This window comes from Ostrea edulis, chromosome 5, assembly GCF_947568905.1.
Source record: "Ostrea edulis chromosome 5, xbOstEdul1.1, whole genome shotgun sequence".
NCBI classification, from domain to species: Eukaryota; Metazoa; Mollusca; class Bivalvia; order Ostreida; family Ostreidae; genus Ostrea; species Ostrea edulis.
This window is the reverse complement of record NC_079168.1, coordinates 3,530,826-3,556,101: the sequence shown is the minus strand read 5'-3', so window position 1 is coordinate 3,556,101 and position 25,276 is coordinate 3,530,826. Positions and strand designations below refer to the sequence as shown.

General features: G+C 35.6%; 1 protein-coding gene and 1 long non-coding RNA gene across 2 annotated transcripts in view; one reads left to right on the top strand and one right to left on the bottom strand.

The window, feature by feature from the left end:
- Nucleotides 1-25,276, top strand: part of LOC125651679 (regulator of G-protein signaling 9-binding protein-like) — a 33,704-nt gene that overhangs the window by 5,507 nt on the left and 2,921 nt on the right. Inside the window, exons 2-7 of the mRNA XM_048880381.2 lie at nucleotides 17,059-17,352; nucleotides 17,550-17,716; nucleotides 21,136-21,266; nucleotides 21,977-22,094; nucleotides 23,206-23,312; nucleotides 25,134-25,192. Of these exons, the coding sequence (XP_048736338.1) occupies nucleotides 17,224-17,352; nucleotides 17,550-17,716; nucleotides 21,136-21,266; nucleotides 21,977-22,094; nucleotides 23,206-23,312; nucleotides 25,134-25,192 (711 nt within the window). The 5' untranslated portion in view covers nucleotides 17,059-17,223. The remainder of the gene's footprint in view (nucleotides 1-17,058; nucleotides 17,353-17,549; nucleotides 17,717-21,135; nucleotides 21,267-21,976; nucleotides 22,095-23,205; nucleotides 23,313-25,133; nucleotides 25,193-25,276) is intronic.
- Nucleotides 9,620-10,884, bottom strand: LOC125651680 (uncharacterized). The gene is made up of 3 exons (XR_007361320.2): nucleotides 10,424-10,884; nucleotides 10,067-10,151; nucleotides 9,620-9,943 (listed from the first exon to the last, which is right to left on the bottom strand). It is a non-coding gene; the product is annotated as an uncharacterized LOC125651680 (long non-coding RNA).

The following is a 25,276-nucleotide window of genomic DNA, read 5'->3' as shown; positions in this document are numbered from 1 at the left end:
GACAGGGGATGCTTACTCCTCCTAGGCACCTGAGCCCACCTCTGGTATATCCAGGGGTCCGTGTTTGCCCAACTCTCTATTTTGTATTGCTTATAGGAGTTATGAGATTGATCACTGTTTGTTATCTTCACCTTTATAGGAGTTATGAGATTGATCAGTGATCGTTATCTTCACCTTTCATCTTTACAATTGTAATGATAGCCATTTCCTGATGAATGCGCACGTAAATCTTGATAAATATATAGTACGTCTATCTTAACGGTCGGGAATTCCTATAACAAGAGGCCCATGGGCCTAGAATCGCTCTTCTGATACATTGTAGAACAGGCAAAAATTCTCACTAACCAAGATTCATCAATTACAAGGTTTTAAAGACCTATTCAAATATAGCCGTCAAATTCCAAAAGAAGGCCACAGTGACCTACTTTTTGGTCGACACACTCCAAAGACTCAAGATGCATCAACTGACCAAGTTTGATAATTGAAGTCAAATAGTATCTGAAATATTCAGATATAAACGTCAAATTCCAAAAGTAGGTCACAGTGACCTACTTTTTGGTCGACACACTCTGAAGACTCAAGACCCATCAACTGACAAAGTTTGATGATTGCAAGTCAAATAGTATCTGAAATATTAAAATATAGCCGTCAAATTCCAAAAGTAGGTCACGGTAACCTGCTTTTTGGTCAAGAAACTATGAAGACTCAAGATGCATCAACTGACAAAGTTTGATGATCCTAGCTTTCATAGTGTCCAAAATATGCATGTAAAATTGAAAATGTGAAATTTGAATGTCTGCAAAATTCAAAACGTAGGTCACTGTGACCTACTATTTTTAAAATAAATATGTTTTGAGGCCTCTAGACGCATCATCTTACAAGGTTTGATGATTCTAAACCTTTCGCTATCTGAAATAACAACCTAAAATATATTCATATATGATTAGCCATAAAATTCAGAAAGTAGGTCATGGTGACATACTTTTCACATGACGCACTTTAAGATCCCATGATCCTTCAACTGACAACTTTTGATGATCATAGGCTCAAAACTGTCTAAGATATGGATCAAAATACATTTAATAATAATTACCTGCAAAATTCAAAAAGTAGGTCGCCATGACCTACTTTTCAAACAACATGATATTAGGTCCAAAGATGCATCAACTGACAAAATTTGATGATCCTAGTCCTTATACTAAGCAAAATATCAAAGTTTTAACAAAACAAAATTTAAGGTCAATTTTGAAGTGACCTTGAGACCACACCCTTTGCTCCAGGATGATGCCCTGAACAATTTTTTTTTATCTACAACCTATCCTCATCATTATGCATAAGTTTGGTGATAATTTGTCCAGTGGTTCTTGAGAAGAATATTTTTTAGCAACCACTACTTTTGTTTGCATTTTCCTAATTATCTCCCCTAGTTTTAGTACAAATGAAAGTCCTTGGGCCAAGGATACCCTGTGACAAATTTAACAAAAATTGGCCTAGGGGTTCTTGAGATATAGCCCTTTTTCCAAAAAGTTGAACCACACCGCACGCCAAACATATGGCCATATGATTAGCTCTTTGAGCCTTCGGCTCAGAAGAGCTAAAAATTCCGACAAAAATGAAGGTAGAGTATAAAGAATAAATTCAATTCGAAAATACATGAAGGTCTGAACTAAGACGCTTCACGCCGGCGTACTTCATAAAGCGCGTTAAAAATGAAATTCATTTCTTAATTGCAGTCCAGCATATGCTGCTGTTATGCCTCATGTAATATCAATGATGCTGGGACCTTTTTGATAACTTCATGGGACGTTATTCTGTTTGCGTTCTTTGATTTATTCTACTTTTATTTATTGCATGCATTGAAATGTATCAGACATTAAGGTAGGGTATTTTAACTATTCACAATCGATATATTCCTATTGCTGTTAACTTACGAGACAAAAGAAAGCTCAAAGCTGGAGCATGTTGGAAAATGTTTGAACTTGCGGTTTGCTACATGTATGCTTAGCGATCATTCATTTTCACTAGGTCTTTCTATCTACACATTTTAACTAGATGCCAATAACCTAGGTGCTTTACCTATATAAAGCTATTTAGCCTCAAAGAAAACCGATTATGTTTTAGTGTTGTTCTACTAGACAGAAGCAAAAATTAGTTAATAATTTGTGTTGATTAAAATGTTAACTAAAATTCAAGATAATTTTAGTGCGCAATACTTGGGCTATTAAAATAGGCTTGAAAATACGGATGTATATTTAATTGCTGTTATAAAATTTAGAAATTCATTTCAAAATTAAGGATTATCTCCCTCATGCATAGCTCTTATCCTTGGACGAATTTGGCTCCACTTTTTTGGCACGCTGGTTTTGGCTATATTTAGCTTTAAAACTTCATAGTTATTTCGGATTTCAAACATTTCGGTTGAGCATCACTGAAGAGACATTATTTGTCGAAATGCGCATGGTGCATCAAAATTGGTACCGTATAAGTTTTACATTAAACGCTAGCTTTTGACAAAAAATTGTAACCGCATCGAAACATTCCGGATTCTAGTTAACGTATTTGCACTCTGGCTGTAAACAAACATGGCGGACCAGCTCCTTGTATCTTTTGGTAAGCTCCGGTATCCGGTTTCTATATTCTTTCTATGTTCGACCCTGATTTACAGTTAAGGACTATATATTTCACTAGCATCAACCAATGCGATTTGAGGATCGTTGATCACGTGCGCAACTGCGATATTGCACACATTCAAAGAAGTGCTAACAAGATGTGATGTGAGCAATGCTCACTAAGAATACCCCCCGCTTACCCCAATCTCCCAAAAGGTGTTGTTAATAGGTATAAATTACCTTTTTCCTGAGTGTAAAAATATGGTATGCCTTTGTAGAAGAAAATGGAAGATATAGTCCGAACACAACTCCATGTCATAAACCTATAATTTTGACCTTGAGATCAAAGGTCAAGGTCATAAAGAGGTCATGAATGTACATCACACATAGTCTCGTGGTGATACACCCATGTCTTATGGTATAACTATGTCAAAACCCTATAATCAATTTTGACCTTGAGGTCAAAGTTCAAGGTCATATAGAGGTCATGAAGGTACTCGACACATTGTCTCATGGTGATACACTCATGTGTCAAATATGATATGCCTACGTCAAAAAACAAAGAAGTCATGGCCCTGACACAAATCCATTGTAAAAACCTTTAATTTTGACCATGAGGTCAAGGTCATATGGAGGTCATGAAGGTACATGACACATCGTCTCATGGTAATACACTCATGTGTCAAATATGGTATGCCTATGTCAAAGAACAAAGAAGTTATGGCCCGGACACGAATCCATTGTAAAAAACCTTTAATTTTGACCATGAGGTCAAGGGTCAAGGTCATATAGAGGTCATGAAGGTACTCGACACATCGTCTCATGGTGATCTACCTGTCTGCCAAATATGGTATGCCTAAGTCGAAGAACAAAGAAGTTATGGCCCGGACACGAATCTGCACAGACAGACAGACAGACCGACGGAGGGACAGACGGACGGACGGACAGACAGACAGAGTGATTCCTATATACCCCCCAGAACTTCGTTCGGGGGGTATAATAACGCTTTAGTTTCTAGACTTGACAAGAAAATGATACATGAATGGTGAAGATAACGAAAAGTTATCAATCTCATACTCCTATAAGCAATACAAACTAGAGAGTTGGGCAAACACGGAGCCCTGGATATACCAGAGGTGGGATCAGGTGCCTAGAAGGAGTAAGCATCCCCTGTCGACCGGTCACATCCGCCGTGAACCTTAAATCTTGATCAGGTAAACGGAGTTATCCGTAGTCAAAATTGGTGTGCCAAGGACGGCCTAACAAACGCTAAGAAACATGTCAGATAGCATTTGACTCAATGATAGGTTGTATTGGCAAACTAGATTGTTATAACGACCATAGAATTTGCAAAGTACTGGCTTTAAACGAGACTGTTAAAACCCCTGCATCATCAACTTCTTTGTTAGTAACCTGTCTCGATTTAAAAACTTACCATACGCAGAACAAGTTCTTGCGTATCGAATCAGTTTAGAGATATAAACACCATATGCAGGTGATAATGGAATATTGATACATAAATATGGGAAGTTGAATTATCAACATAAAACAACTAAAATGTGGTTTAGCTATATAAGAAAGAAGTTAATGGATTTATATTGGCGAATAATTGCACTCATTGGACATAAAAATTAACGTATCGCAGGCTCACAAGTTCGCGACTATCCATACCCAACTGGGTTAATATTCACCGATGTAGGGTCAATAACACTGTGTAATTGAAAACACTTTTAATGCTTTGTGAAATGTTCTTTCTGCCTTCTTAGCATTTAATTCTGACAATGATTTCATTTAATGGTTTAATGCTGGAAATACTAGTATGACAAATTTACATTTAATGCTGGTAATATAAACATTCATTACGTCTTAATGTTTACATTCAATGCTGGTAATATAAACATTTGATACGACGTTTACATTTAATGCTGATAATATAGATATTTGATATATACGACAAACGTTTATATTTAATTAATGGTAATGATTCAATGCTGGTAATGATTAATGCTGGGAATATGTACATTTTATGCTGGGAATATTTTTCAGTTATTTACCATCTTCATTTGATTTCTTAATGTCAGAGGATATACCCAATATTGTGAAGTAGGATTTTGTTGCGTCTATGTGAGGATTTTCTTTCCTCATTTGATCAAACAACAGTAAATCGGTCATCAATACATAAAAGGCACCGATGAAAAGACGTTTTCAGGGATTTCAATCTTGGAGCACGGGTAATTTTTTTCCATTGAATTTTCAAGAAAAGATTTGTGAATAATTAAAAAATAAAGGCGGTTTCAGAGGGAAATTTTGTGGTAAATATGGGTTTTTAGCAACATCAAAACATTTACAGTAAGTACTAAGTGCTTCGTTACTAGCTTGAAAATACGGATGTATATTTTAAAATTGCTGGGATAAAATTTAGAAATTCATTTCAAAATCAAGGATTATCTCCCTCATGCATAGCTCTGATCCTTGGACGAATTTGGCTCCAGTTTTTGGCACTCTGGTTTTCCTTTTGGCTCTTACAAGTTTATTGTTATTTCGGATTTCCAATATTTCGGCTTGAACATCACTGAAGAGACATTATTTGTCGAAATGTGCATCTGGTGCATCAAAATTGGTACTGTGTAAGTTTTACATTACAAATAGTTTTACAAAATTCCATAGCAACTGCTTTGCGTATCCTACACGTATGTCCTTAAAACTACATCTTTAACGGTGCATGCGTAAAGTTCACCAATTTCTCTTAAAGAGGCGTAGATCTGTCTCTGAGCTTTATTATAAACCTTTCAAGATTAACCATCTATCATGTCTCACAAAGAGCGCAATTCTAAAAGTTATAAATTATTAAAATCAGTGGATCCTGATTGCTAAAGATTATGTGGTAATATGATCATGATTAACCACGGTGATCGATATTGATGATCGGTGCGTATAATACGATTTCTTCTTGCAGTAAAAAGCATGGTCTAATTAATTTCTTTACTTTGTTCGTCATTGGGGGAGATCCATACTCATTTCTATTAAACGTGTACGTATGTAGTATGACAGTGAACCAAAGTGGCCCTGCAGAAGAAGTTCCATTATTCTTGCATTTGGTTTAAAAATTTCAATTCATTTGCAGTGAGACTTACGGGGTATATGTCGTATTCGTTACTTTACCAATTCCCTCTTTAAAAAGATAATGATAGAGTAGTTTGTATAATTGTATTTTTGACAAAGAGAAATGTTATCATGTGTCCATCAATTTCCACCCACCACCCCCATCAAATTGTCCATCAATTTCCACCCACCAACCCCCATCAAATTGTCCATCAGTTACCACCCCCATCAAATTGTCTATCAATTTCCACCCAACACCCCCATCAAATTGTCCATTAATTTCCATCCACCACCCATCACATTGTCCATAAATTTCCAACAACACCCCCTTTTAATATGGACTTTCACGTTCCTGAAAGAATATTTCAGTCCGAGTGTCCGACTTCCATGTCCATTGAAGGACTCTCGATTTTATAGTTTCATTCGATAGACTATTGTCTGGCAAACGAACGGTCTCAACCAGTCTTTGGTTTGAACTCATGAAAGTTTGAGCCCGCGACCTCCGTTCATGAGTCGAACACATCCATTCATTTCTGCACCAATCCCAACAATTCAAATTATATGCATACAATCATGTTGAACGATCTACCGCGGTCGTGCACCTTAAATGTCTGCGATCATGAATGTCTCTTATGCAAAATATATAATAAATTCTACATAATGTGGTATTTTCCGATATCAAATGGTTATATACACCTACCGGTAGTTGCTGATTTAGAGTTTTCATATCTAATTATCGTAATACATCCAAGTATCACAAATAATTTTGTTAGTAGTACATATTCATAGTCTATTTCTATAGTCTTCGACCATGAAGAAATACTCTCGTCATTTATCATGCAGGCTAGGAATTTATTTAGTGGAACCCAGGAATTTAAAAAAAAATTTAATATCTTCGTGAGAGAGAGAGAGAGAGAGAGAGAGAGAGAGAGAGAGAGAGAGTCAGAGAGAGAGAGAGAATGAGAGAGAGAGAGAGAGAGAAAAAGAGAGAGAGAGAGATAGAATGAGAGAGAGATAGAATGAGAGAGAGAGAGAGAGAGAGAGAGAGAGAGAGAGAGAGAGAGATTAACATATGACTTTGCAAATTCAATATTCTTCTAAACTACTGCTCGGTTATCCTTGCATTGAAGATTGTGGGAGTTGCTTATATTTGGAAGTAATCAAAAAATGTATTTAGTAAATGTAAAAATAGAATTAGATTTTATTAGGCTAAATGAAAAAACAAATTGTTGCTGAAGATGTATGAAATTTTGCTAACTTAAGATCCTGACTACTGTCAAGTAAGGTTGTCACTTAATATATGCCTAGGACACTTATTCCATTTTATTCTAAATATCTGAAGCAATATTTTTTGTATATAAAATACAAGCTATCGTGGTTGTATGCTGGAAATTGGAAGCTAAATGCCCATTTTCATATTCACTAGCGAATCAACCCCCCCCCCCCTTTCACACAGAATAAGGTGGCGTGTTAGACCACTTAATAGTGATATGGGATGTTTGCCAATGGACATTGCAAAGTTGGTGGAAATTACAATGGTACGGAAGCCAGTTGCTGCCATGTGAAAAAACTATTTTATCTGATGGCCTGCCAACGAAGTTTCTGGTTAAGATGACAGCCGCCAGATAATTTTAAGGTAGAGATTGATAGGTTGATGCTAAAAAAATTAACCATTGAATTTTTTTTATTTTGATATATGTTTATGATGAAGCTTCGATATAAAACATAATAAAAAATCAATGTAGGTAATCGACCTTGTTTTTGAGAAATATGGCGATTTTAACAACACCTTCTTTAGTCCTTGTAAAGCGTAAAAAGTGAAGAAAAATAAGTAGAGAGCAATATACAAATAGAGCTATAACATTTTTATTGTAAAAAGGATCATAACTTGTCAAATATGGTTCCAAACAACCTTTCACATAATTGTATATTACACATCAATTTCAAGTTCAGCAATCATTATTAACATGCAACAACATTACTTCAACAGAGCTACATTGGCCAATTACCTTAAAACAGTGCACAATATTTGCACACAGGGTCATACCTTTGCTTAAGCTGCAAAAAAATTACCCATCAAATTTCTTATTTTATTTCATTAAGTGGTCTGTCTATTAGTAAGTAAAATATATGAAAAAAATTATACACCATAATGGGGTTCAATATGGAACTAGCAAAAAATTCCTAACCCCACCCCCTTTTAACAAACTACACATTTTCGTAAGAAAAAGGGTTATTAAAAGATGTTGTAAACAATCCATCAAAAACAGCTTGCTGAAATTCGAAGATTCTTTGTAATACCTTTTTTTAATTAATCAATATAATACAGAAAGTATGTATTTCAAATTTTAGCTTATAATTTGTTGTAGTTCTCGTTGTTGACCTTTGTGCACTTACACTCGGAATATAGATTTTTCATACGTCATCATATTTGATGATTAATATCAAGAGTTTTCCCAAATAAAAATCCCCACAAAAAATTGAAATACAATTTATATTTGTTAAAACAAATGTCTCCATTACATACCAACCCCTTTAATATACTGCATGGTATGGAGGAGAAAGAATGAGCAGGAACATAGACGTCATGAATTGCACTCGGTGCATTGAGAAGAAAGATTCAGCCAGCAGAGATAAACTACTGACCTTTTTATAACTTAGAATGTTTAAGCATTCCCAAATTACCTCTTTGAAAATTGAACATGACAATAAGAAGGTTTCTATAAGCTATTTCAGGGGCGGATCAGGAATTGAAGTTGGGAGGGGGGGTGCAACTGTATGAGGCGGGGGGGGGGGGGGGGGGGCGATTCCCCAGAAACTCCTGGATTTTACAGATTTTTTAGGGCTTAAAATATGTCTCCTATGTAGTCATTTTTATTATTTTCTGTCATTTTTAATAAGGTGAAATTAATAAAATAACGCAAATTTTAAGGGTTTTTGGAAAAAGTAGCAGTTCTCCCACTAAAAGTAATTCAATAAATCAAAAGATTTTTTCAGACATTTATTTCTCTGAGAGTGGAGGAAATTATGGCTTCTTTTATCGTATATATTTCTCTAAACAAAAGACCACGATTTACTTTAAACTTGAAAAATTTAGGGGGGCTCCCCCTCACCCCACCCCTTATATCCGCCAATGCATTTATGTATGTGCTCTTGCGATTGACCTTTTTGCACTCACAATGATTGCATTAATATTTAGTTATTTTTCATACATTTTTTTATAATAAAAACCAGACACGATTACCTATTATAAGAAATTGATATGATTATACAGCATAGTGCACCAAATATGTTTAAATAACAACTTTATATTTAATATCAATGGAAAGATTTCCACCCAATCGACCCATGGATTGATTGATTGTATCTTGTTTAACGTCTCTCTCGAGAATTTTTTACTCATATGGAGACGTTACCAAGACCGGTGAACGGCTTTAAATTTAGGCCTTTGCTCGGCGCTTACGGCCATTGAGCAGTGAGGGTTCTTTAGCGTGCCACATCTACTGTGACACTGGGCATCCGTTTTGAAGGTCATCTCCGAGGACCAGTGACATTCACACCTGATGCTGAGCGTTTGGCAATGGAACTGTCACTACCTATTTCAACAACTCAGGTCTGTCGCGGCCGGGATTCGAACCCTGGCCTTCCGCATAGGGGGCGAACGCTCTAACCTCTAGACCACCACCGCGGCTCGACCCATTGATCTCAAGGCTCATATCAGCTATCTTGCTCTCACAAATATATATGTCTCTTCATAAGTTTATGAGTCCTACTTGTAGTCTCACACTGAAACAAAAACTCGCTTGGATAACTTAGAATGCATGCATATTGCATTCACAGTATCACTGAGTGTGTGTAACGGGGGTGGGGTGGGGTGGGTTAGAAAATGAGAAATTCAAACACATTGATTAAAGTTATAAAATTGGTATTTTATTTTCATTTAGAAATGTTTACTGAATTTGATATATCAAAAACTTAGAATAATCAACAATGACACTTCCTCTATATTTATACAATATTATTGTCTTTAAAAAAGACATGTAGTACATGTACTTGTTTTCCATTAAATTCACACTTTAGTATGTTGCACAATATATCCATTGCTCTGGGCTCACAAATACATTATTGATTCTATCCAAGTCCCACATTTTGCAGAAGTTCTTGAATTTTCTCTGTAACCTGTGAAGTTGTGGGGTCCAGGGGATATGACATCATCAATGTAAATGAAGTACCTGTTATAAAAAATATATTCTGTATATTCAAATATTGAATATCTAATATACTAAGAATTGTCTTTATAAATGTCTGGTGTTAAAATGAAAAATTCTATCTTACTAAGATAGAAAATATTGTACCTTTCTTGCTGATTTTCATGGCAAATTGCTGTTGAAGTTGTTGGCTGGAAGCCCATTTCAACTTGCACTGGTCCTTAGGATGATGCTTAGAATTTTAGTGCAACCCCCCCCCCCCCCCCCTCTCAAACTTGTGAGCGCCCTGGGTTTTTTTTCAAATCTGGCATATACATGACATCCATTTACAATTACATGCACATGTAGGAGTTATATTTTGGGCACATATGGAATACATAAATACACAAAAAATGAAACAGCTCCAAATTGTGCGTTTATAGATGTTATTATAAAATCGCGTTGTGAAATAGCAGAGGAAAAGTGGGTTGAATACAAATTCAATTTGCCATTTTTTTCACTTACCAAACGAAATTATGATTTCGTTGTCCACGTTGAATGCATCCATCGAATTCCTCTTCTCAGAAGAAACTTTGTTTAAACTCTCAATGACTACATAAACAGTATTGAAACTCGCAGCACTCGGACATCACGATCACGCTACATCAACAACTTTGTTTACGTAGCGCATCTCAGCTATGCATGGTGGTGAATTTCGTGAGGTAAAAAGTGCCATTCTGCACGGACGAAACATTTAGTCCACTATTATTACATTGACGTATTCCTAATCTAAACTATGGCCAAATTTCTATATCTTTCGTCGAGACGACCCTCTTAATCATCGATTCAGTCACAGCAACACCTTGTACTTTCGGAACCCCTTTTTGTTTTTCAACTACTCTATGGCGATGTACGGAATTCCGAAAAATAATTTCACGTGAAAATACACGATTTTTACTGATCACGTGGTTGCTATCGGTCTCTACCTTAAGTGACGGCAATCAAAAACGTAAATGGCGGCCGCCAGATAAATTATTTTTTCTCACCGGGCGCCAACATGCTCCTATACAATTGCTTAGAGATCTTAAAAATGCTATTTCTTTCAAATTGTAATTAAACAATTCGTGACACAAGATACTAGATTAAACTTAAGTTACATTGCCCTGCTAATATTTGATGTTTTATAGTCAAAATAGCTATTCATCAGCAAATATATTCCCGATCGACATTTTCTTAAAGCTTTCTGACATTTCAGTTTATGCCATTGATCTCATAAAATGTCTTCCTTGCCAATAGTCACTGAAAAGTTGTATTTAATTCGGAAATTCAAACAAACATTCCAACGCTTTCCTGTGCCCCTGGCGGTTTTTCTTGATTCATCAACACTCACACTTAAAGGAAGTAGAAAGTAAACGGGAGGCGCACTCATCGGTAACTTGCTTAATCTATAATGAAATATTGTGCAAGTGGTGAGATAGAATTACATTTTGTTCATTACTACAACTGTGTAAGATCACAATTGATAAGATCAAGTGATTGATTTCCTACATAATATATTAAGTATCCTTCACAGCTTATACCAATTCCATCCCTGATATCCAAAAGTTTTAACAGTATCTGTCTTCAGATTAAATGTATCTTTCATTTTTTCTTTATAGATTTTTTCTTATATACATGTACATGTATAAGAGAATCAGAGAGAGAGAGAGAGAGAGAGAGAGAGAGAGAGAGAGAGAGAGAGAGAGAGAGAAAATGAGAGAGAGAGAGAGAGAGAGAAAATGAGAGAGAGAGAGAGAGAGAGAGAGAGAGAGAGAGAGAGAGAGAGAGAGAGAGAGACTTACCCAAACAATATAGTACAACTTCCACTCACAGACACACCAGCAGCAAACAGAAACTTTGGCCCTATTTTTGTCATCTGAAAATGAGAGAGAGAGAGAGAGAGAGAGAGAGAGAGAGAGAGAGAGAGAGAGAGAGAGAGAGAGAGAGAGAGAGTTTTAAAACTGTAAACACCACTTCGGTGGAAAATGAATTTTATCGGCATATTTAGTCAGCACATAATCACTATGACGGACGAGAAATACCGTATTGTAGCCTTTATTCCCCTATGACGATCTCTAAACGTGATTGGTCCTCGAAAATCAGATTCGAGGACCCTTCAATATGAACTAAGACATCTCGTTTATCTGTATGCAGTAAGCTACAGACAATTTATCAAATACATGTATAACTGTGATAATACATGTACATATCACTCTTATAGTACTATAGTTAAACACGATATCTTGTACATGTGTCTATAGTACTATAGTTAAACACGATATCTTGTACATGACTCTATAGTACTATAGTTAAACACAGTATCTTGTACATGACTCTATAGTACTATAGTTAAACACGATATCTTGTACAAGACTCTATAGTTAAACACGGTATCTTGTACATGACTCTATAGTACTATAGTTAAACACAGTATCTTGTACATGACTTATAGTACTATAGTTAAACACGGTATCTTGTACATGACTCTATAGTACTATAGTTAAACACGGTATCTTGTACATGACTCTATAGTACTATAGTTAAACACGGTATCTTGTACATGACTTATAGTACTATAGTTAAACACGTTATCTTGTACATGACTTATAGTACTATAGTTAAACACGATATCTTGTACATGACTCTATAGTACTATAGTTAAACACGGTATCTTGTACATGACTCTATAGTACTATAGTTAAACACGGTATCTTGTACATGACTTATAGTACTATAGTTAAACACGATATCTTGTACATGACTCTATAGTACTATAGTTAAACACGATATCTTGTACATGACTCTATAGTACTATAGTTAAACACGATATCTTGTACATGACTCTATAGTACTATAGTTAAACACGATATCTTGTACATGACTCTATAGTACTATAGTTAAACACGATATCTTGTACAAGACTCTATAGTTAAACACGGTATCTTGTACATGACTCTATAGTACTATAGTTAAACACAGTATCTTGTACATGACTTATAGTACTATAGTTAAACACGGTATCTTGTACATGACTCTATAGTACTATAGTTAAACACGGTATCTTGTACATGACTCTATAGTACTATAGTTAAACACGGTATCTTGTACATGACTTATAGTACTATAGTTAAACACGTTATCTTGTACATGACTTATAGTACTATAGTTAAACACGATATCTTGTACATGACTCTATAGTACTATAGTTAAACACGGTATCTTGTACATGACTCTATAGTACTATAGTTAAACACGGTATCTTGTACATGACTTATAGTACTATAGTTAAACACGATATCTTGTACATGACTCTATAGTACTATAGTTAAACACGATATCTTGTACATGACTCTATAGTACTATAGTTAAACACGATATCTTGTACATGACTCTATAGTACTATAGTTAAACACGATATCTTGTACATGACTCTATAGTACTATAGTTAAACAAGATATCTTGTACATGACTCTATAGTTAAACACGGTATCTTGTACATGACTCTATAGTACTATAGTTAAACACGGTATCTTGTACATGACTCTATAGTACTATAGTTAAACACTGTATCTTGTACATGACTCTATAGTTAAACACGGTATCTTGTACATGACTTATAGTACTATAGTTAAACACGATATCTTGTACATGACTCTATAGTTAAACACGATATCTTGTACATGACTCTATAGTACTATAGTTAAACACTGTATCTTGTATATGACTCTATAGTTAAACACGGTATCTTGTACATTACTCTATAGTTAAACACGGTATCTTGTACATGACTCTATAGTACTATAGTTAAACACGGTATCTTGTACATGACTTATAGTACTATAGTCAAACACGGTATCTTGTACATGACTCTATAGTACTATAGTTAAACACTGTATCTTGTACATGACTCTATAGTTAAACACGGTATCTTGTACATGACTCTATAGTACTATAGTTAAACACGGTATCTTGTACATGACTCTATAGTTAAACATGATATCTTGTACATGACTTATAGTACTATAGTTAAACACGATATCTTGTACATGACTTATAGTACTATAGTTAAACACGGTATCTTGTACATGACTCTATAGTACTATAGTTAAACACGATATCTTGTACATGACTTATAGTACTATAGTTAAACACGATATCTTGTACATGACTCTATAGTACTATAGTTAAACACGGTATCTTGTACATGACTTATAGTACTATAGTTAAACACGGTATCTTGTACATGACTTATAGTACTATAGTTAAACACGATATCTTGTACATGACTCTATAGTACTATAGTTAAACACGGTATCTTGTACATGACTCTATAGTACTATAGTTAAACACGGTATCTTGTACATGACTTATAGTACTATAGTTAAACACGATATCTTGTACATGACTCTATAGTACTATAGTTAAACACGATATCTTGTACATGACTCTATAGTACTATAGTTAAACACGATATCTTGTACATGACTCTATAGTACTATAGTTAAACACGATATCTTGTACATGACTCTATAGTACTATAGTTAAACAAGATATCTTGTACATGACTCTATAGTTAAACACGGTATCTTGTACATGACTCTATAGTACTATAGTTAAACACGGTATCTTGTACATGACTCTATAGTACTATAGTTAAACACTGTATCTTGTACATGACTCTATAGTTAAACACGGTATCTTGTACATGACTTATAGTACTATAGTTAAACACGATATCTTGTACATGACTCTATAGTTAAACACGATATCTTGTACATGACTCTATAGTACTATAGTTAAACACTGTATCTTGTATATGACTCTATAGTTAAACACGGTATCTTGTACATTACTCTATAGTTAAACACGGTATCTTGTACATGACTCTATAGTACTATAGTTAAACACGGTATCTTGTACATGACTTATAGTACTATAGTCAAACACGGTATCTTGTACATGACTCTATAGTACTATAGTTAAACACTGTATCTTGTACATGACTCTATAGTTAAACACGGTATCTTGTACATGACTCTATAGTACTATAGTTAAACACGGTATCTTGTACATGACTCTATAGTTAAACATGATATCTTGTACATGACTTATAGTACTATAGTTAAACACGATATCTTGTACATGACTTATAGTACTATAGTTAAACACGGTATCTTGTACATGACTCTATAGTACTATAGTTAAACACGATATCTTGTACATGACTTATAGTACTATAGTTAAACACGATATCTTGTACATGACTCTATAGTACTATAGTTAAACACGGTATCTTGTACATGACTTATAGTACTATAGTTAAACACGGTATCTTGTACATGACTTATAGTACTATAGTTAAACACGATATCTTGTACATGACTCTATAGTACTATAGTTAAACACGGTATCTTGTACATGACTCTATAGTACTATAGTTAAACACGGTATCTTGTACATGACTTATAGTACTATAGTTAAACACGATATCTTGTACATGACTCTATAGTACTATAGTTAAACACGGTATCTTGTACATGACTCTATAGTACTATAGTTAAACACGGTATCTTGTACATGACTCTATAGTACTATAGTTAAACACGGTATCTTGTACATGACTTATAGTACTATAGTTAAACACGTTATCTTGTACATGACTTATAGTACTATAGTTAAACACGATATCTTGTACATGACTCTATAGTACTATAGTTAAACATGATATCTTGTACATGACTCTATAGTACTATAGTTAAACACGATATCTTGTACATGACTCTATAGTACTATAGTTAAACACGATATCTTGTACATGAATCTATAGTACTATAGTTAAACACGATATCTTGTACATGTGTCTATAGTACCATAGTTAAACACGATATCTTGTACATGACTTATAGTACTATAGTTAAACACGATATCTTGTACATGACTTATAGTACTATAGTTAAACACGATATCTTGTACATGACTTATAGTGCTATAGTTAAACACGATATCTTGTACATGTGTCTATAGTACTATAGTTAAACACGGTATCTTGTACATGACTCTATAGTACTATAGTTAAACACGGTATCTTGTACATGACTTATAGTACTATAGTTAAACACGTTATCTTGTACATGACTTATAGTACTATAGTTAAACACGGTATCTTGTACATGACTCTATAGTACTATAGTTAAACACGGTATCTTGTACATGACTCTATAGTACTATAGTTAAACACGGTGTCTTGTACATGTGTCTATAGTACTATAGTTAAACACAGTATCTTGTACATGACTTATAGTACTATAGTTAAACACAGTATCTTGTACATGACTTATAGTACTATAGTTAAACACGATATCTTGTACATGACTATATAGTACTATAGTTATTATACACGGTGTCTTGTACACGACTTGACTTAAACTATACTACAGTTAACCATTATACATGAAAGAACATGTCTGTTTGTTTTAACAAAAATGTAAATTAAAAGTAGCTATTTTAGATGCATTTCGCTTATTTTGTGTACATAAAACTGTGAGAAATGAAGTCTGATATGTGATCCATATATCATTCTTGACAGTGTTTTATATTAGCCATAACACTAATTCCGGAACAGAACTGCCATTGTGCTTAAACAATCAGAATCCGCAAGGTTACCCGTCTCAAATAATTATAAGGATGAAAACATTATACGGATAGTTAAAATCTCGTCCTACATCAACTGATCTGCAGGGATTTACTTCAATTTCGGGAGGATGTTTAAAGAAAGCATTGAAAACAACAAATCCTATTCCAACGGCCACCTCCTCATTGATGAAGCTCTTGGTGTGTGTGTTTCTGGAGACAAGAAATAAGAGTAGATCTGACCGTTCCCATTAGTTGATGACTTACTCATCACCAGGGAATGAATTCACTAAAAAAGTTAATTAAGGGAATTGCGAGCTGGAAAATTAAGACAGCGCTAATAAGCAGACGATTTCTTTTGATACATTGCATTGATTTATAACACAGATGGAATCCAGTTATGCATAGGTTCACGTGGTTTTAGGCGGGGTATATACATACTTACATAAACAACAAGGAGAAATCGATGTTTCTATGCTTATGTTTTTCAGTTCGGATCACTCACGCTTCGTGGATACCGCTACCATAGGTGAAAACAGACTTGAAGTGTGGATCCGCGTTACAGGTATCCCTAGCGATATCGTTATCTCAGAAAGTGATAGCATTCGAACACAATTTTCTAACCAAGTAACCCGCCAGAATGAGCGCATTAGATCATGACCTCGGCTGTGGCAGGATACGTCACAAACAAGGGAGGTAACCTAGTACAACTTACGTCGTTCTCTCTAGTAGAAGATTGCAGGACGGAGAAAATCGACAACAACCTGAAACAAGAGATAACAAAGGTTCGTCTAAATAATAATCTGCAATCGGTTAATCATAGAAAATAACTGAGTTTGTCCATATCTTTTATTCATTGAAATACATGTATGTATATTTTTAAAACTTGCTATCGTCTAAAATTGAAAACAAAACTCACATTCATACTAAATATTGCAAGAAACTTTATATTTTGATAATCAACTGCTGTCATGAATTGTAGCTGGTTAACGATCTGAATCACGAGACTGCGCAATACTGTACCTTGGTTGTTGCCCTAGGCGGAAGTCAGGATACATTGGACCTGCGCGATGAGCTCAAACACATCCGCCAGAGGGCGTTCGAGATAGCGCGCCAAAACAAACATAAATTGATACCTGCTTTAAGGAAGTAAGTAAAACTCTTACAATCATAGCTAAAATGTCTATCCTTAACAGGTATTAAGAGCAACTGCTTCAGGTTTGATAACGGCTGGAGTATTTTATTTAAAACAACAGTCTGCTCCTTTAAATATAAATCTCAATTACATACACGACTAACGTATTGATACCGAACTATAGATTCTGTTGAGTTGGTGTCCGTCCTCTTTCATGTAGCAATAAATTCCGGTACGACTTTCGAATTCACAATGGTATGATTAAGCCCTTTGTTTTAATTCCCAAGTCAACCAGACCTAAATGATGTCCAAATAATGAAATTTTGATTAAAATGTCTATCAGTGAAACGCTAACTAGACAATCAAAACCATTGTCTCATTTGAAAACAAGAAGATTTTCTACAAGATGTTTTAAAATTCCTTATAGGTTTTCGCTATTTTGAAAGTCCTAGATGATTTTCAGTTTTGTTGTAGGAGCGAGCCTAACTTGGCCCCTAACAAATGCGAAAAATTAAGTATACTTTTCGGAATTTGAGTGTTTTTCTTCCATCTCACGTCCGATCCTGTAACTTGATGTCAGGAATGAAGCATGTGTCGTCCATGATTCACAATAATTGTCACTTTTGTTGCTTGGTTCTGATTTAAAGTGAAATGTCCTCCGAGATTACAGTTAATAAAGGCGAATATCCTATCGCTAGGTAACAAAGACCTAAAAACAAAGGTAATTTTTCATACTCAGGTAGATGATCTGTTTTTCAGCATATTTGACAGTAGTATTCGACAATGTCATTTTGAAATTACATATTTATCCGGGAAATCGTGTATCCTGATTATGATATTAATGATCTCAGATATATGATTAAGCGAAGAGAGTTGATTAAAATATAGATTTCCCTGTATTGTTTGTAATTAATCAAGGTTCAGTTTCCCTCTGCTGTAGATAATTAAATATCTACATTCAACATCGTCTTTCCTTTGCTTTTTCGCTGCGTTAATTTCTCGATATAAGTACCGTTACGCACGAGTGACCTTCCAGCATTGTATAAAAATTCTTAGATACAAAAATTAATTTTATAACAATATATAGATATCAACATTATATAAAGGTTATTAGATACGAAAATGAGTTTTATAACAATATATAGATATCAACATTGTATAAACGTTCTTAGATACGAAAATGAATTTTATAACAAAATATAGATATCAACATTGTATAACGTTCTTAGATACGAAAATGAATTTTATAACAATATATAGATATCAACATTGTATAAACGTTCTTAGATACGAAAATGAATTTTATAAAAAAAAAAAATAATAATAAAAAATAAAAATAAAAAATATAGATATATTTTATAACAAAATATAGATATCAACATTGTATAAAGGTTCTTAGATACGAAAAGGAATTTTTATAACAAAATATAGATATCAATATTGTATAAACGTTCTTAGATACGAAAATGAATTTTATAACAAAATATAGATATCAACATCGTATAAAGGTACTTGGATAGGAAACTTAGTTTTATAACAAAGTATAGATATCCAGAATAAATGTCTAATGTGGCTGTGAAAAACCTGGAAAAAACATGTATAATTCCTTCCTATTTACGAAAGCCCATTATTAGTATCATGTAAAAAAACAAAAATAAATTCACATTCCATTATCTCTTAATTACGAGAAAATACCTCGTAATTACGAGATAATTATCTCGAAATTACGAGTAAATATCTCCTAATTTCGAGATAACTATCTAATGTATATAAAGCCGAGCTGCACAACTTATGAATAGTCTTGAAAGCGTTTGATTTGATAAATGAGGAAAAGGTGCGATGTCAATAATTTCATCGAAACGTTATTTTGCCATTTTGAGATGATATTTTAACGATCAATTATTTGAAATAAAAAGATACTCTCAACAAGTTACCATGTCCTCTTTGTGCTTGGTGAGCAAATCAAAATGATCTTATTCAAAGTGTGTCGGTACATATTGTCGTCGGGTGTTGCATAATTTAGTTACGGATAGTTTAGCGTTCCCGCCGGAACGCTAAATACCTATAATTTTTGTTCCGGGCTATATTTTACGTTTCGGTCCGCTTGAGTTTAGTTCCAGTTATAATTTTGGTTCCGGACACACATTTTTAGAAATATAAAATGCATATGTTTACGCACATTTCTTATGGGTTTTGTTTCTTTCATCGGGTTATACAATAACCAAAGACTAATATCATTAAAGCCGGATTATTTGTACGTCTATTTTCGTGTTTTTAAAAACCAAAAATTGTCAGATCGACAGGTGTTTATTCTTGTTTTATTACGGTTTGATCTCCAATTCCAAGGATTGTAAACTGGAGGTGTGAAACCTGTATAGATAGAGTTGTTACATGACTACTTCCACAATATGTACCGACACAAACTCTCACCATTATCAAATGTACGTGTAGCATCCGGCACTGATCCACATATCTGGATCTGAATGACACTTATTGAAATAAGTTTGGATTTTTAATCTTTTCAATCTAGACTATATCGCGGTGACTTTGACATTGTCAATTACACGTAAAAGCACATGGGTTAAGTCCGTTTTGACCCGAACCTCATTGTAACTATAAAGATATATATTTATGGTATCAGAAAGTTCGGGCTCAAAATGGGTTTAGTCCTGTGCGGAAAAGGGAGATGAAAAGTCAACACAGGGGAAAATGAAAACGAGAAAGTAACACCTTTATCAATAACTCATTGTCACATAACTTATATCAACATTTGAAGATTGTTTTCAGGAACAAATGTATACTAAAATGGTAGTTATACGTGCGATAGAAACAAAGAACAATGACAAAGTTTATTTGTTTTCATTCAATAACTTTCCGACGGTTGAAAGCCTGTGTCCGTGTTCACTCGGTGGTAACTTTCTGATTATTCTAATGCTCTACATGGAATGTGATTTAACACCATTCAGAGAACAATGACACAAAGAGAAGAGCTTATATAAAGATATCAGGTGGCCAATACTTATATATTTTCTCGTAATTTTGATACATTTTCTCTTAATCCCGAGATAATTATGTCGTAATTACGAGATAGTGGAAGGTGAATTTCTTTCTTTCATACATGTATGATACTAAGAGGCTTTCGTACAGTGTACCTATTCGGATTCACTGATTATACAAATTTCACTCCAGCTTCCAGTGTTTTATACCCTCTTAGATATTACAGTTTACCTTTATGCCAAGTTGAAAGGTCACCTTCGCGTCAAAGTGCCTACAATTGTATATCGAGAAATTAACGCAGTGATACAACAAAGGTTTATAACAGAAAAATGACGTGGGCATACACCGCTTGCTATCAGTTTTATAAGAATATAGCCATGATATATCATGGATGACCATGGTTTCGAATTGTAAAAAAAAGTCTTTTTTTTTTAAGGAAGAATGTTTGCGAAGAGGACGCAAAACACTTAGAGCGCTTGTACAACATGTACTCGGCCTGTCTAGAAATGCTGGAGGTGGAACTCTTCCAGACCCTCCGACTTCAGAAAATGTTTCCCTTACAGTCCGGTAAGACAAATAATAGATGCTGTGTGTCAATATCTGAGATTTACATTCACGGAATCTTATCTCTTATATTTCTTTTGAAATATGACATTGCTTTCATCATAGACAATGAATGCATGTTTGTTGCAAACTAGTTTGATCCGGTTTATTAGTACCATCAGTCCGCGTAATCATTACCAAATATGGAGTATCGTCAAAAGTAACGAACGGACGGTAAAGAAAAGTGAATTTGTCTGAAAATAGAAATACTTAGATTTTTAACGTCCATACCTACATTATGTAGTTATACAGAGTGAAGACGCCTTTCTCCGTTATATATTAATTACTTAGATTCTTACCGTCCACACCTAGTTATACAGAGTGAAGACACCTTTCTCCGTTATATATTAATTACTTAGATTCTTACCGTCCATACCTCGTTATACAGAGTGAAGACACCTTTCTCCGTTATATATTAATTACTTAGATTCTTACCATCCATACCTCGTTATACAGAGTGAAGACACCTTTCTCCGTTATATATTAATTAATTAGATTCTTACCGTCCATACCTCGTTATACAGAGTGAAGACGCCTTTCTCCGTTATATATTAATTACTTAGATTCTTACCGTCCACACCTAGTTATACAGAGTGAAGACACCTTTCTCCGTTATATATTAATTATACATGGGGTATAAATTCTAATGCAGTGGATGATATTTTTTGTTTTAGGTGTCCACGTTCTTATCAATGTGGGGACATCCGAACCATTTCTTGGATTCAAATCCCAAATCAACATCTCCGAAGTTTCCATACAGAGGGAAGCAGATGATCTTAATCAGTTAGAACGGTGAGGCCATCACAGAAAGACAGTACACATTTACTGTAGACTTAATCAGTTAGAACGGTGACGTCATCACAGAAAGACAGAACTCAGACTAGAGGACATATTTATTGTAGACTTAATCAGTTAGAACGGTTACGTCATCACAGAAAGACAGTACTCAGACTAGAGGACATATTTATTGTAGACTTAATCAGTTAGAACGGTGAGGCCATCACAGAAAGACAGTACTCAGACTAGAGGACATATTTATTGTAGACTTAATCAGTTAGAACGGTGACGTCATCACAGAAAGACAGAACTCAGACTAGAGGACATATTTATTGTAGACTTAATCAGTTAGAACGGTGACGTCATCACAGACAGTACTCAGACTAGAGGACATATTTATTGTAGACTTAATCAGTTAGAACGGTGACGTCATCACAGACAGTACTCAGACTAGAGGACACATTTATTGTAGAGTACCACAACGTATCTGTATTTTCCCTGAAATTATAAACTGTGAAATTACTAGGATTAAAAGATTAAAGGATTAGATCCCTGGCGCATTTTGCTGATGTGGTAAATCCTGGCCTTCTGAGATATGTTCCATTGAATATTACATTGGAATTCAGTGCTCTAAGAGGTTATATACATGTATTATTAGTCTGGTCGTTTACACCCACCACACAATGTTAAATTACGTCTGCTGGTTCTATTCCTCTGGGTACCTGGGGCCAATGACATCTATAAGTATCTTGTTACGCGGGAAGCAGAACAATGACTTTCATATTCTCTGGGAATAAATAGCATTTACTGAGTAGGGCTTTATTAACCTCACAGGCGCATTGCTCTTCTACAAGCTATGGTTTGAAACATTCGACACCCAGATATATATTTTTTCATAACAGATATTTGTTGAATTTCAAAAAAATACAATTCAGAAGATGTAATGCTGCCTTTACGATATGCTTTATTAAATGGGATATTACAGTTAGTATACCGCAAATGAAACTAATCATAGCAGTGCTCTATTGATGTCGATATTATACGTTGTCTGTTTACCAGAATATACATGAGACGAATAATCAGAAAAGCATAATGCAGTGATAATTCGATAGCTATCTTTTGTCAGGGATTTAACGGATGTTCGGGAACTGCTGTTCACCATTAATCAGAAAATTGCCGTCCAGCCATGGGCAGCCGACGCGTGTTACAACGAAAACTCTCCACACGAGGAAGGTAAAAAGTGACATGCGCAAACACGAGTCGGGCCGGCTCGCAAACATGCACATTCTGATGAATAATTACCAGTGTCTCTAAGATTCTGAAATTTGAATCTAGATAGTGATTTCTTAGAGGGGGGGGGGGGGGGTCTTGTTTTCGTGTCACGTTCTACTCATGTATAGATACTTTATTTCTTGAAAAATAAGCTATTTTTCATTGAGAGACAAAACGTCCAGTGAAGGGGGAAGAGGACAGGGAGTGGGAGACGATGAAAGACAGAGAGAGGAGAGTGGGAGAGGATGAAGGGAGATGGGGACAAAGAGTGGGAGAGGATGAAGAGAGAGGGGGACAAAGAGTGGGAGAGGATGAAGAGAGAGGAGGAGGAGGATGAAGAGAGAGGCGAGTGAGAGAAGATGAAAAGAGAGAGCGGGCAGAGAGTGGGAGAGGATGAAGAGAGAGGGGGGACAGAGCGGGAGAGGATGAAGGGGAAAGGGGACGGAGAGTGGAAGAAGATGAAGAGAGAGGGAGAGGATGAAAAGAGAGAGGAGAGTGGGAGAAAATGAAGAGAGAGAGTGGGAGAAAATGAAATGAGAGAGAGTGGGAGAGGATGAAAAGAGAGAAAGGGAGAGTGGGAGAGGATGGAGAGAGAGAGGGCAGCAGAGAGTGGGAGAGGATCAAGAGAGAGGGGGACGGAGAGTGGGAGAGGATCAAGAGAGAGAGAGGAGAGTGGGAGAAGATGAACAGTGGGAGAGGATGAATAGAGAGAGGAGAGTGGGAGAGGATGAAGGGAGAGAGAGGGTGGAGTGGGAGAGGATGAAGAGAGAGATGGGAGAACGGAGATTGGGAGAAGATGAAGAGAGAGAGAAGGCAGACAGAGATTGGGAGAGGATGAAGAGAGAGATAAGAGAACGGAGATTGGGAGATAATGAAGATAGAGGGGGGACAGAGAGTGGGAGAGGATGAAAGACAGAGAGAGGAGAGTGGGGGAAGATGAAGAGAGAGAGAAAGGGGACAGAGAGTGGGAGAGGATGAAGAGAGAGAGAGGAGAATGGGAGAGGATGAAGAGAGAGAGGTACGGAGAGTGGGAGAGGATGAAGAGAGAGAGAGGAGAACGGAGAGTGGGAGAGGATGAAAGACAGAGAGAGGAGAATGGGAGAGGATGAAGAGAGAGGGGGACAGAGAGTGGGAGAGGATGAAAAATAGAGAGAGGAGAGTGGGAGAGGATGAAGAGAGAGGTACGTAGAGAGGGAGAGGATGAAGGGAAAGGGGGACGGAGAGTTGGAGAGGATGAGAGAGAGACAGACAGACAGACAGAGAGGATGAAAGAGATAGGAGAGTGGGAGAGGATGAAGAGAGAAGGAGGACGGAGAGTGGGAGAGGATGACGAGAGTGGGAGAGGATGAAGAGAGAGGGGGAGGATGGAGAGAGAGAGAGAGAGAGAGAAAGGGGACGGAGAGTGGGAGAGGATGAAGAGAGAAAGAAAGGGGACGGAGAGTGGGAGAGGATGAAGAGAGAGAGAGAGGAAAAGAGGAGAGGATGTGAGAAAGTAATTATGATAGAGAGAAAGGGAAACGGGAGGGAGAGTGAAAAGGGGATAGAGAGAAAAGGATAGGGTTAGGATTAGGGGATGATAGAGAGATGATTATAAGGGAGGGGAGGATGACGAATGAGGATAAAGAGATGGATAGGGGAAGAGAGGATATAGAGATGATTATAAGGCAAGGGAGGATGAAGAATGAGGATAGAGATATGATAGGGAGCGGGGACAGAGAGAAAACAGAGGATAGAGAGATGATTCTTTAAAGAATGTCATTTTGTTATCTTCATTCTCAACAGATTGCAAGTCCGAGTCTTCGTCAAATGGATCCACGGCGTCATCTATCGACATCACTATGGTAAGAAAAGTTCAAATTGTTTTAACTGAAATGCTTGCAATGATACGTTGATTTTTTTTTTTATTATTGTTATGGCTTGAATCT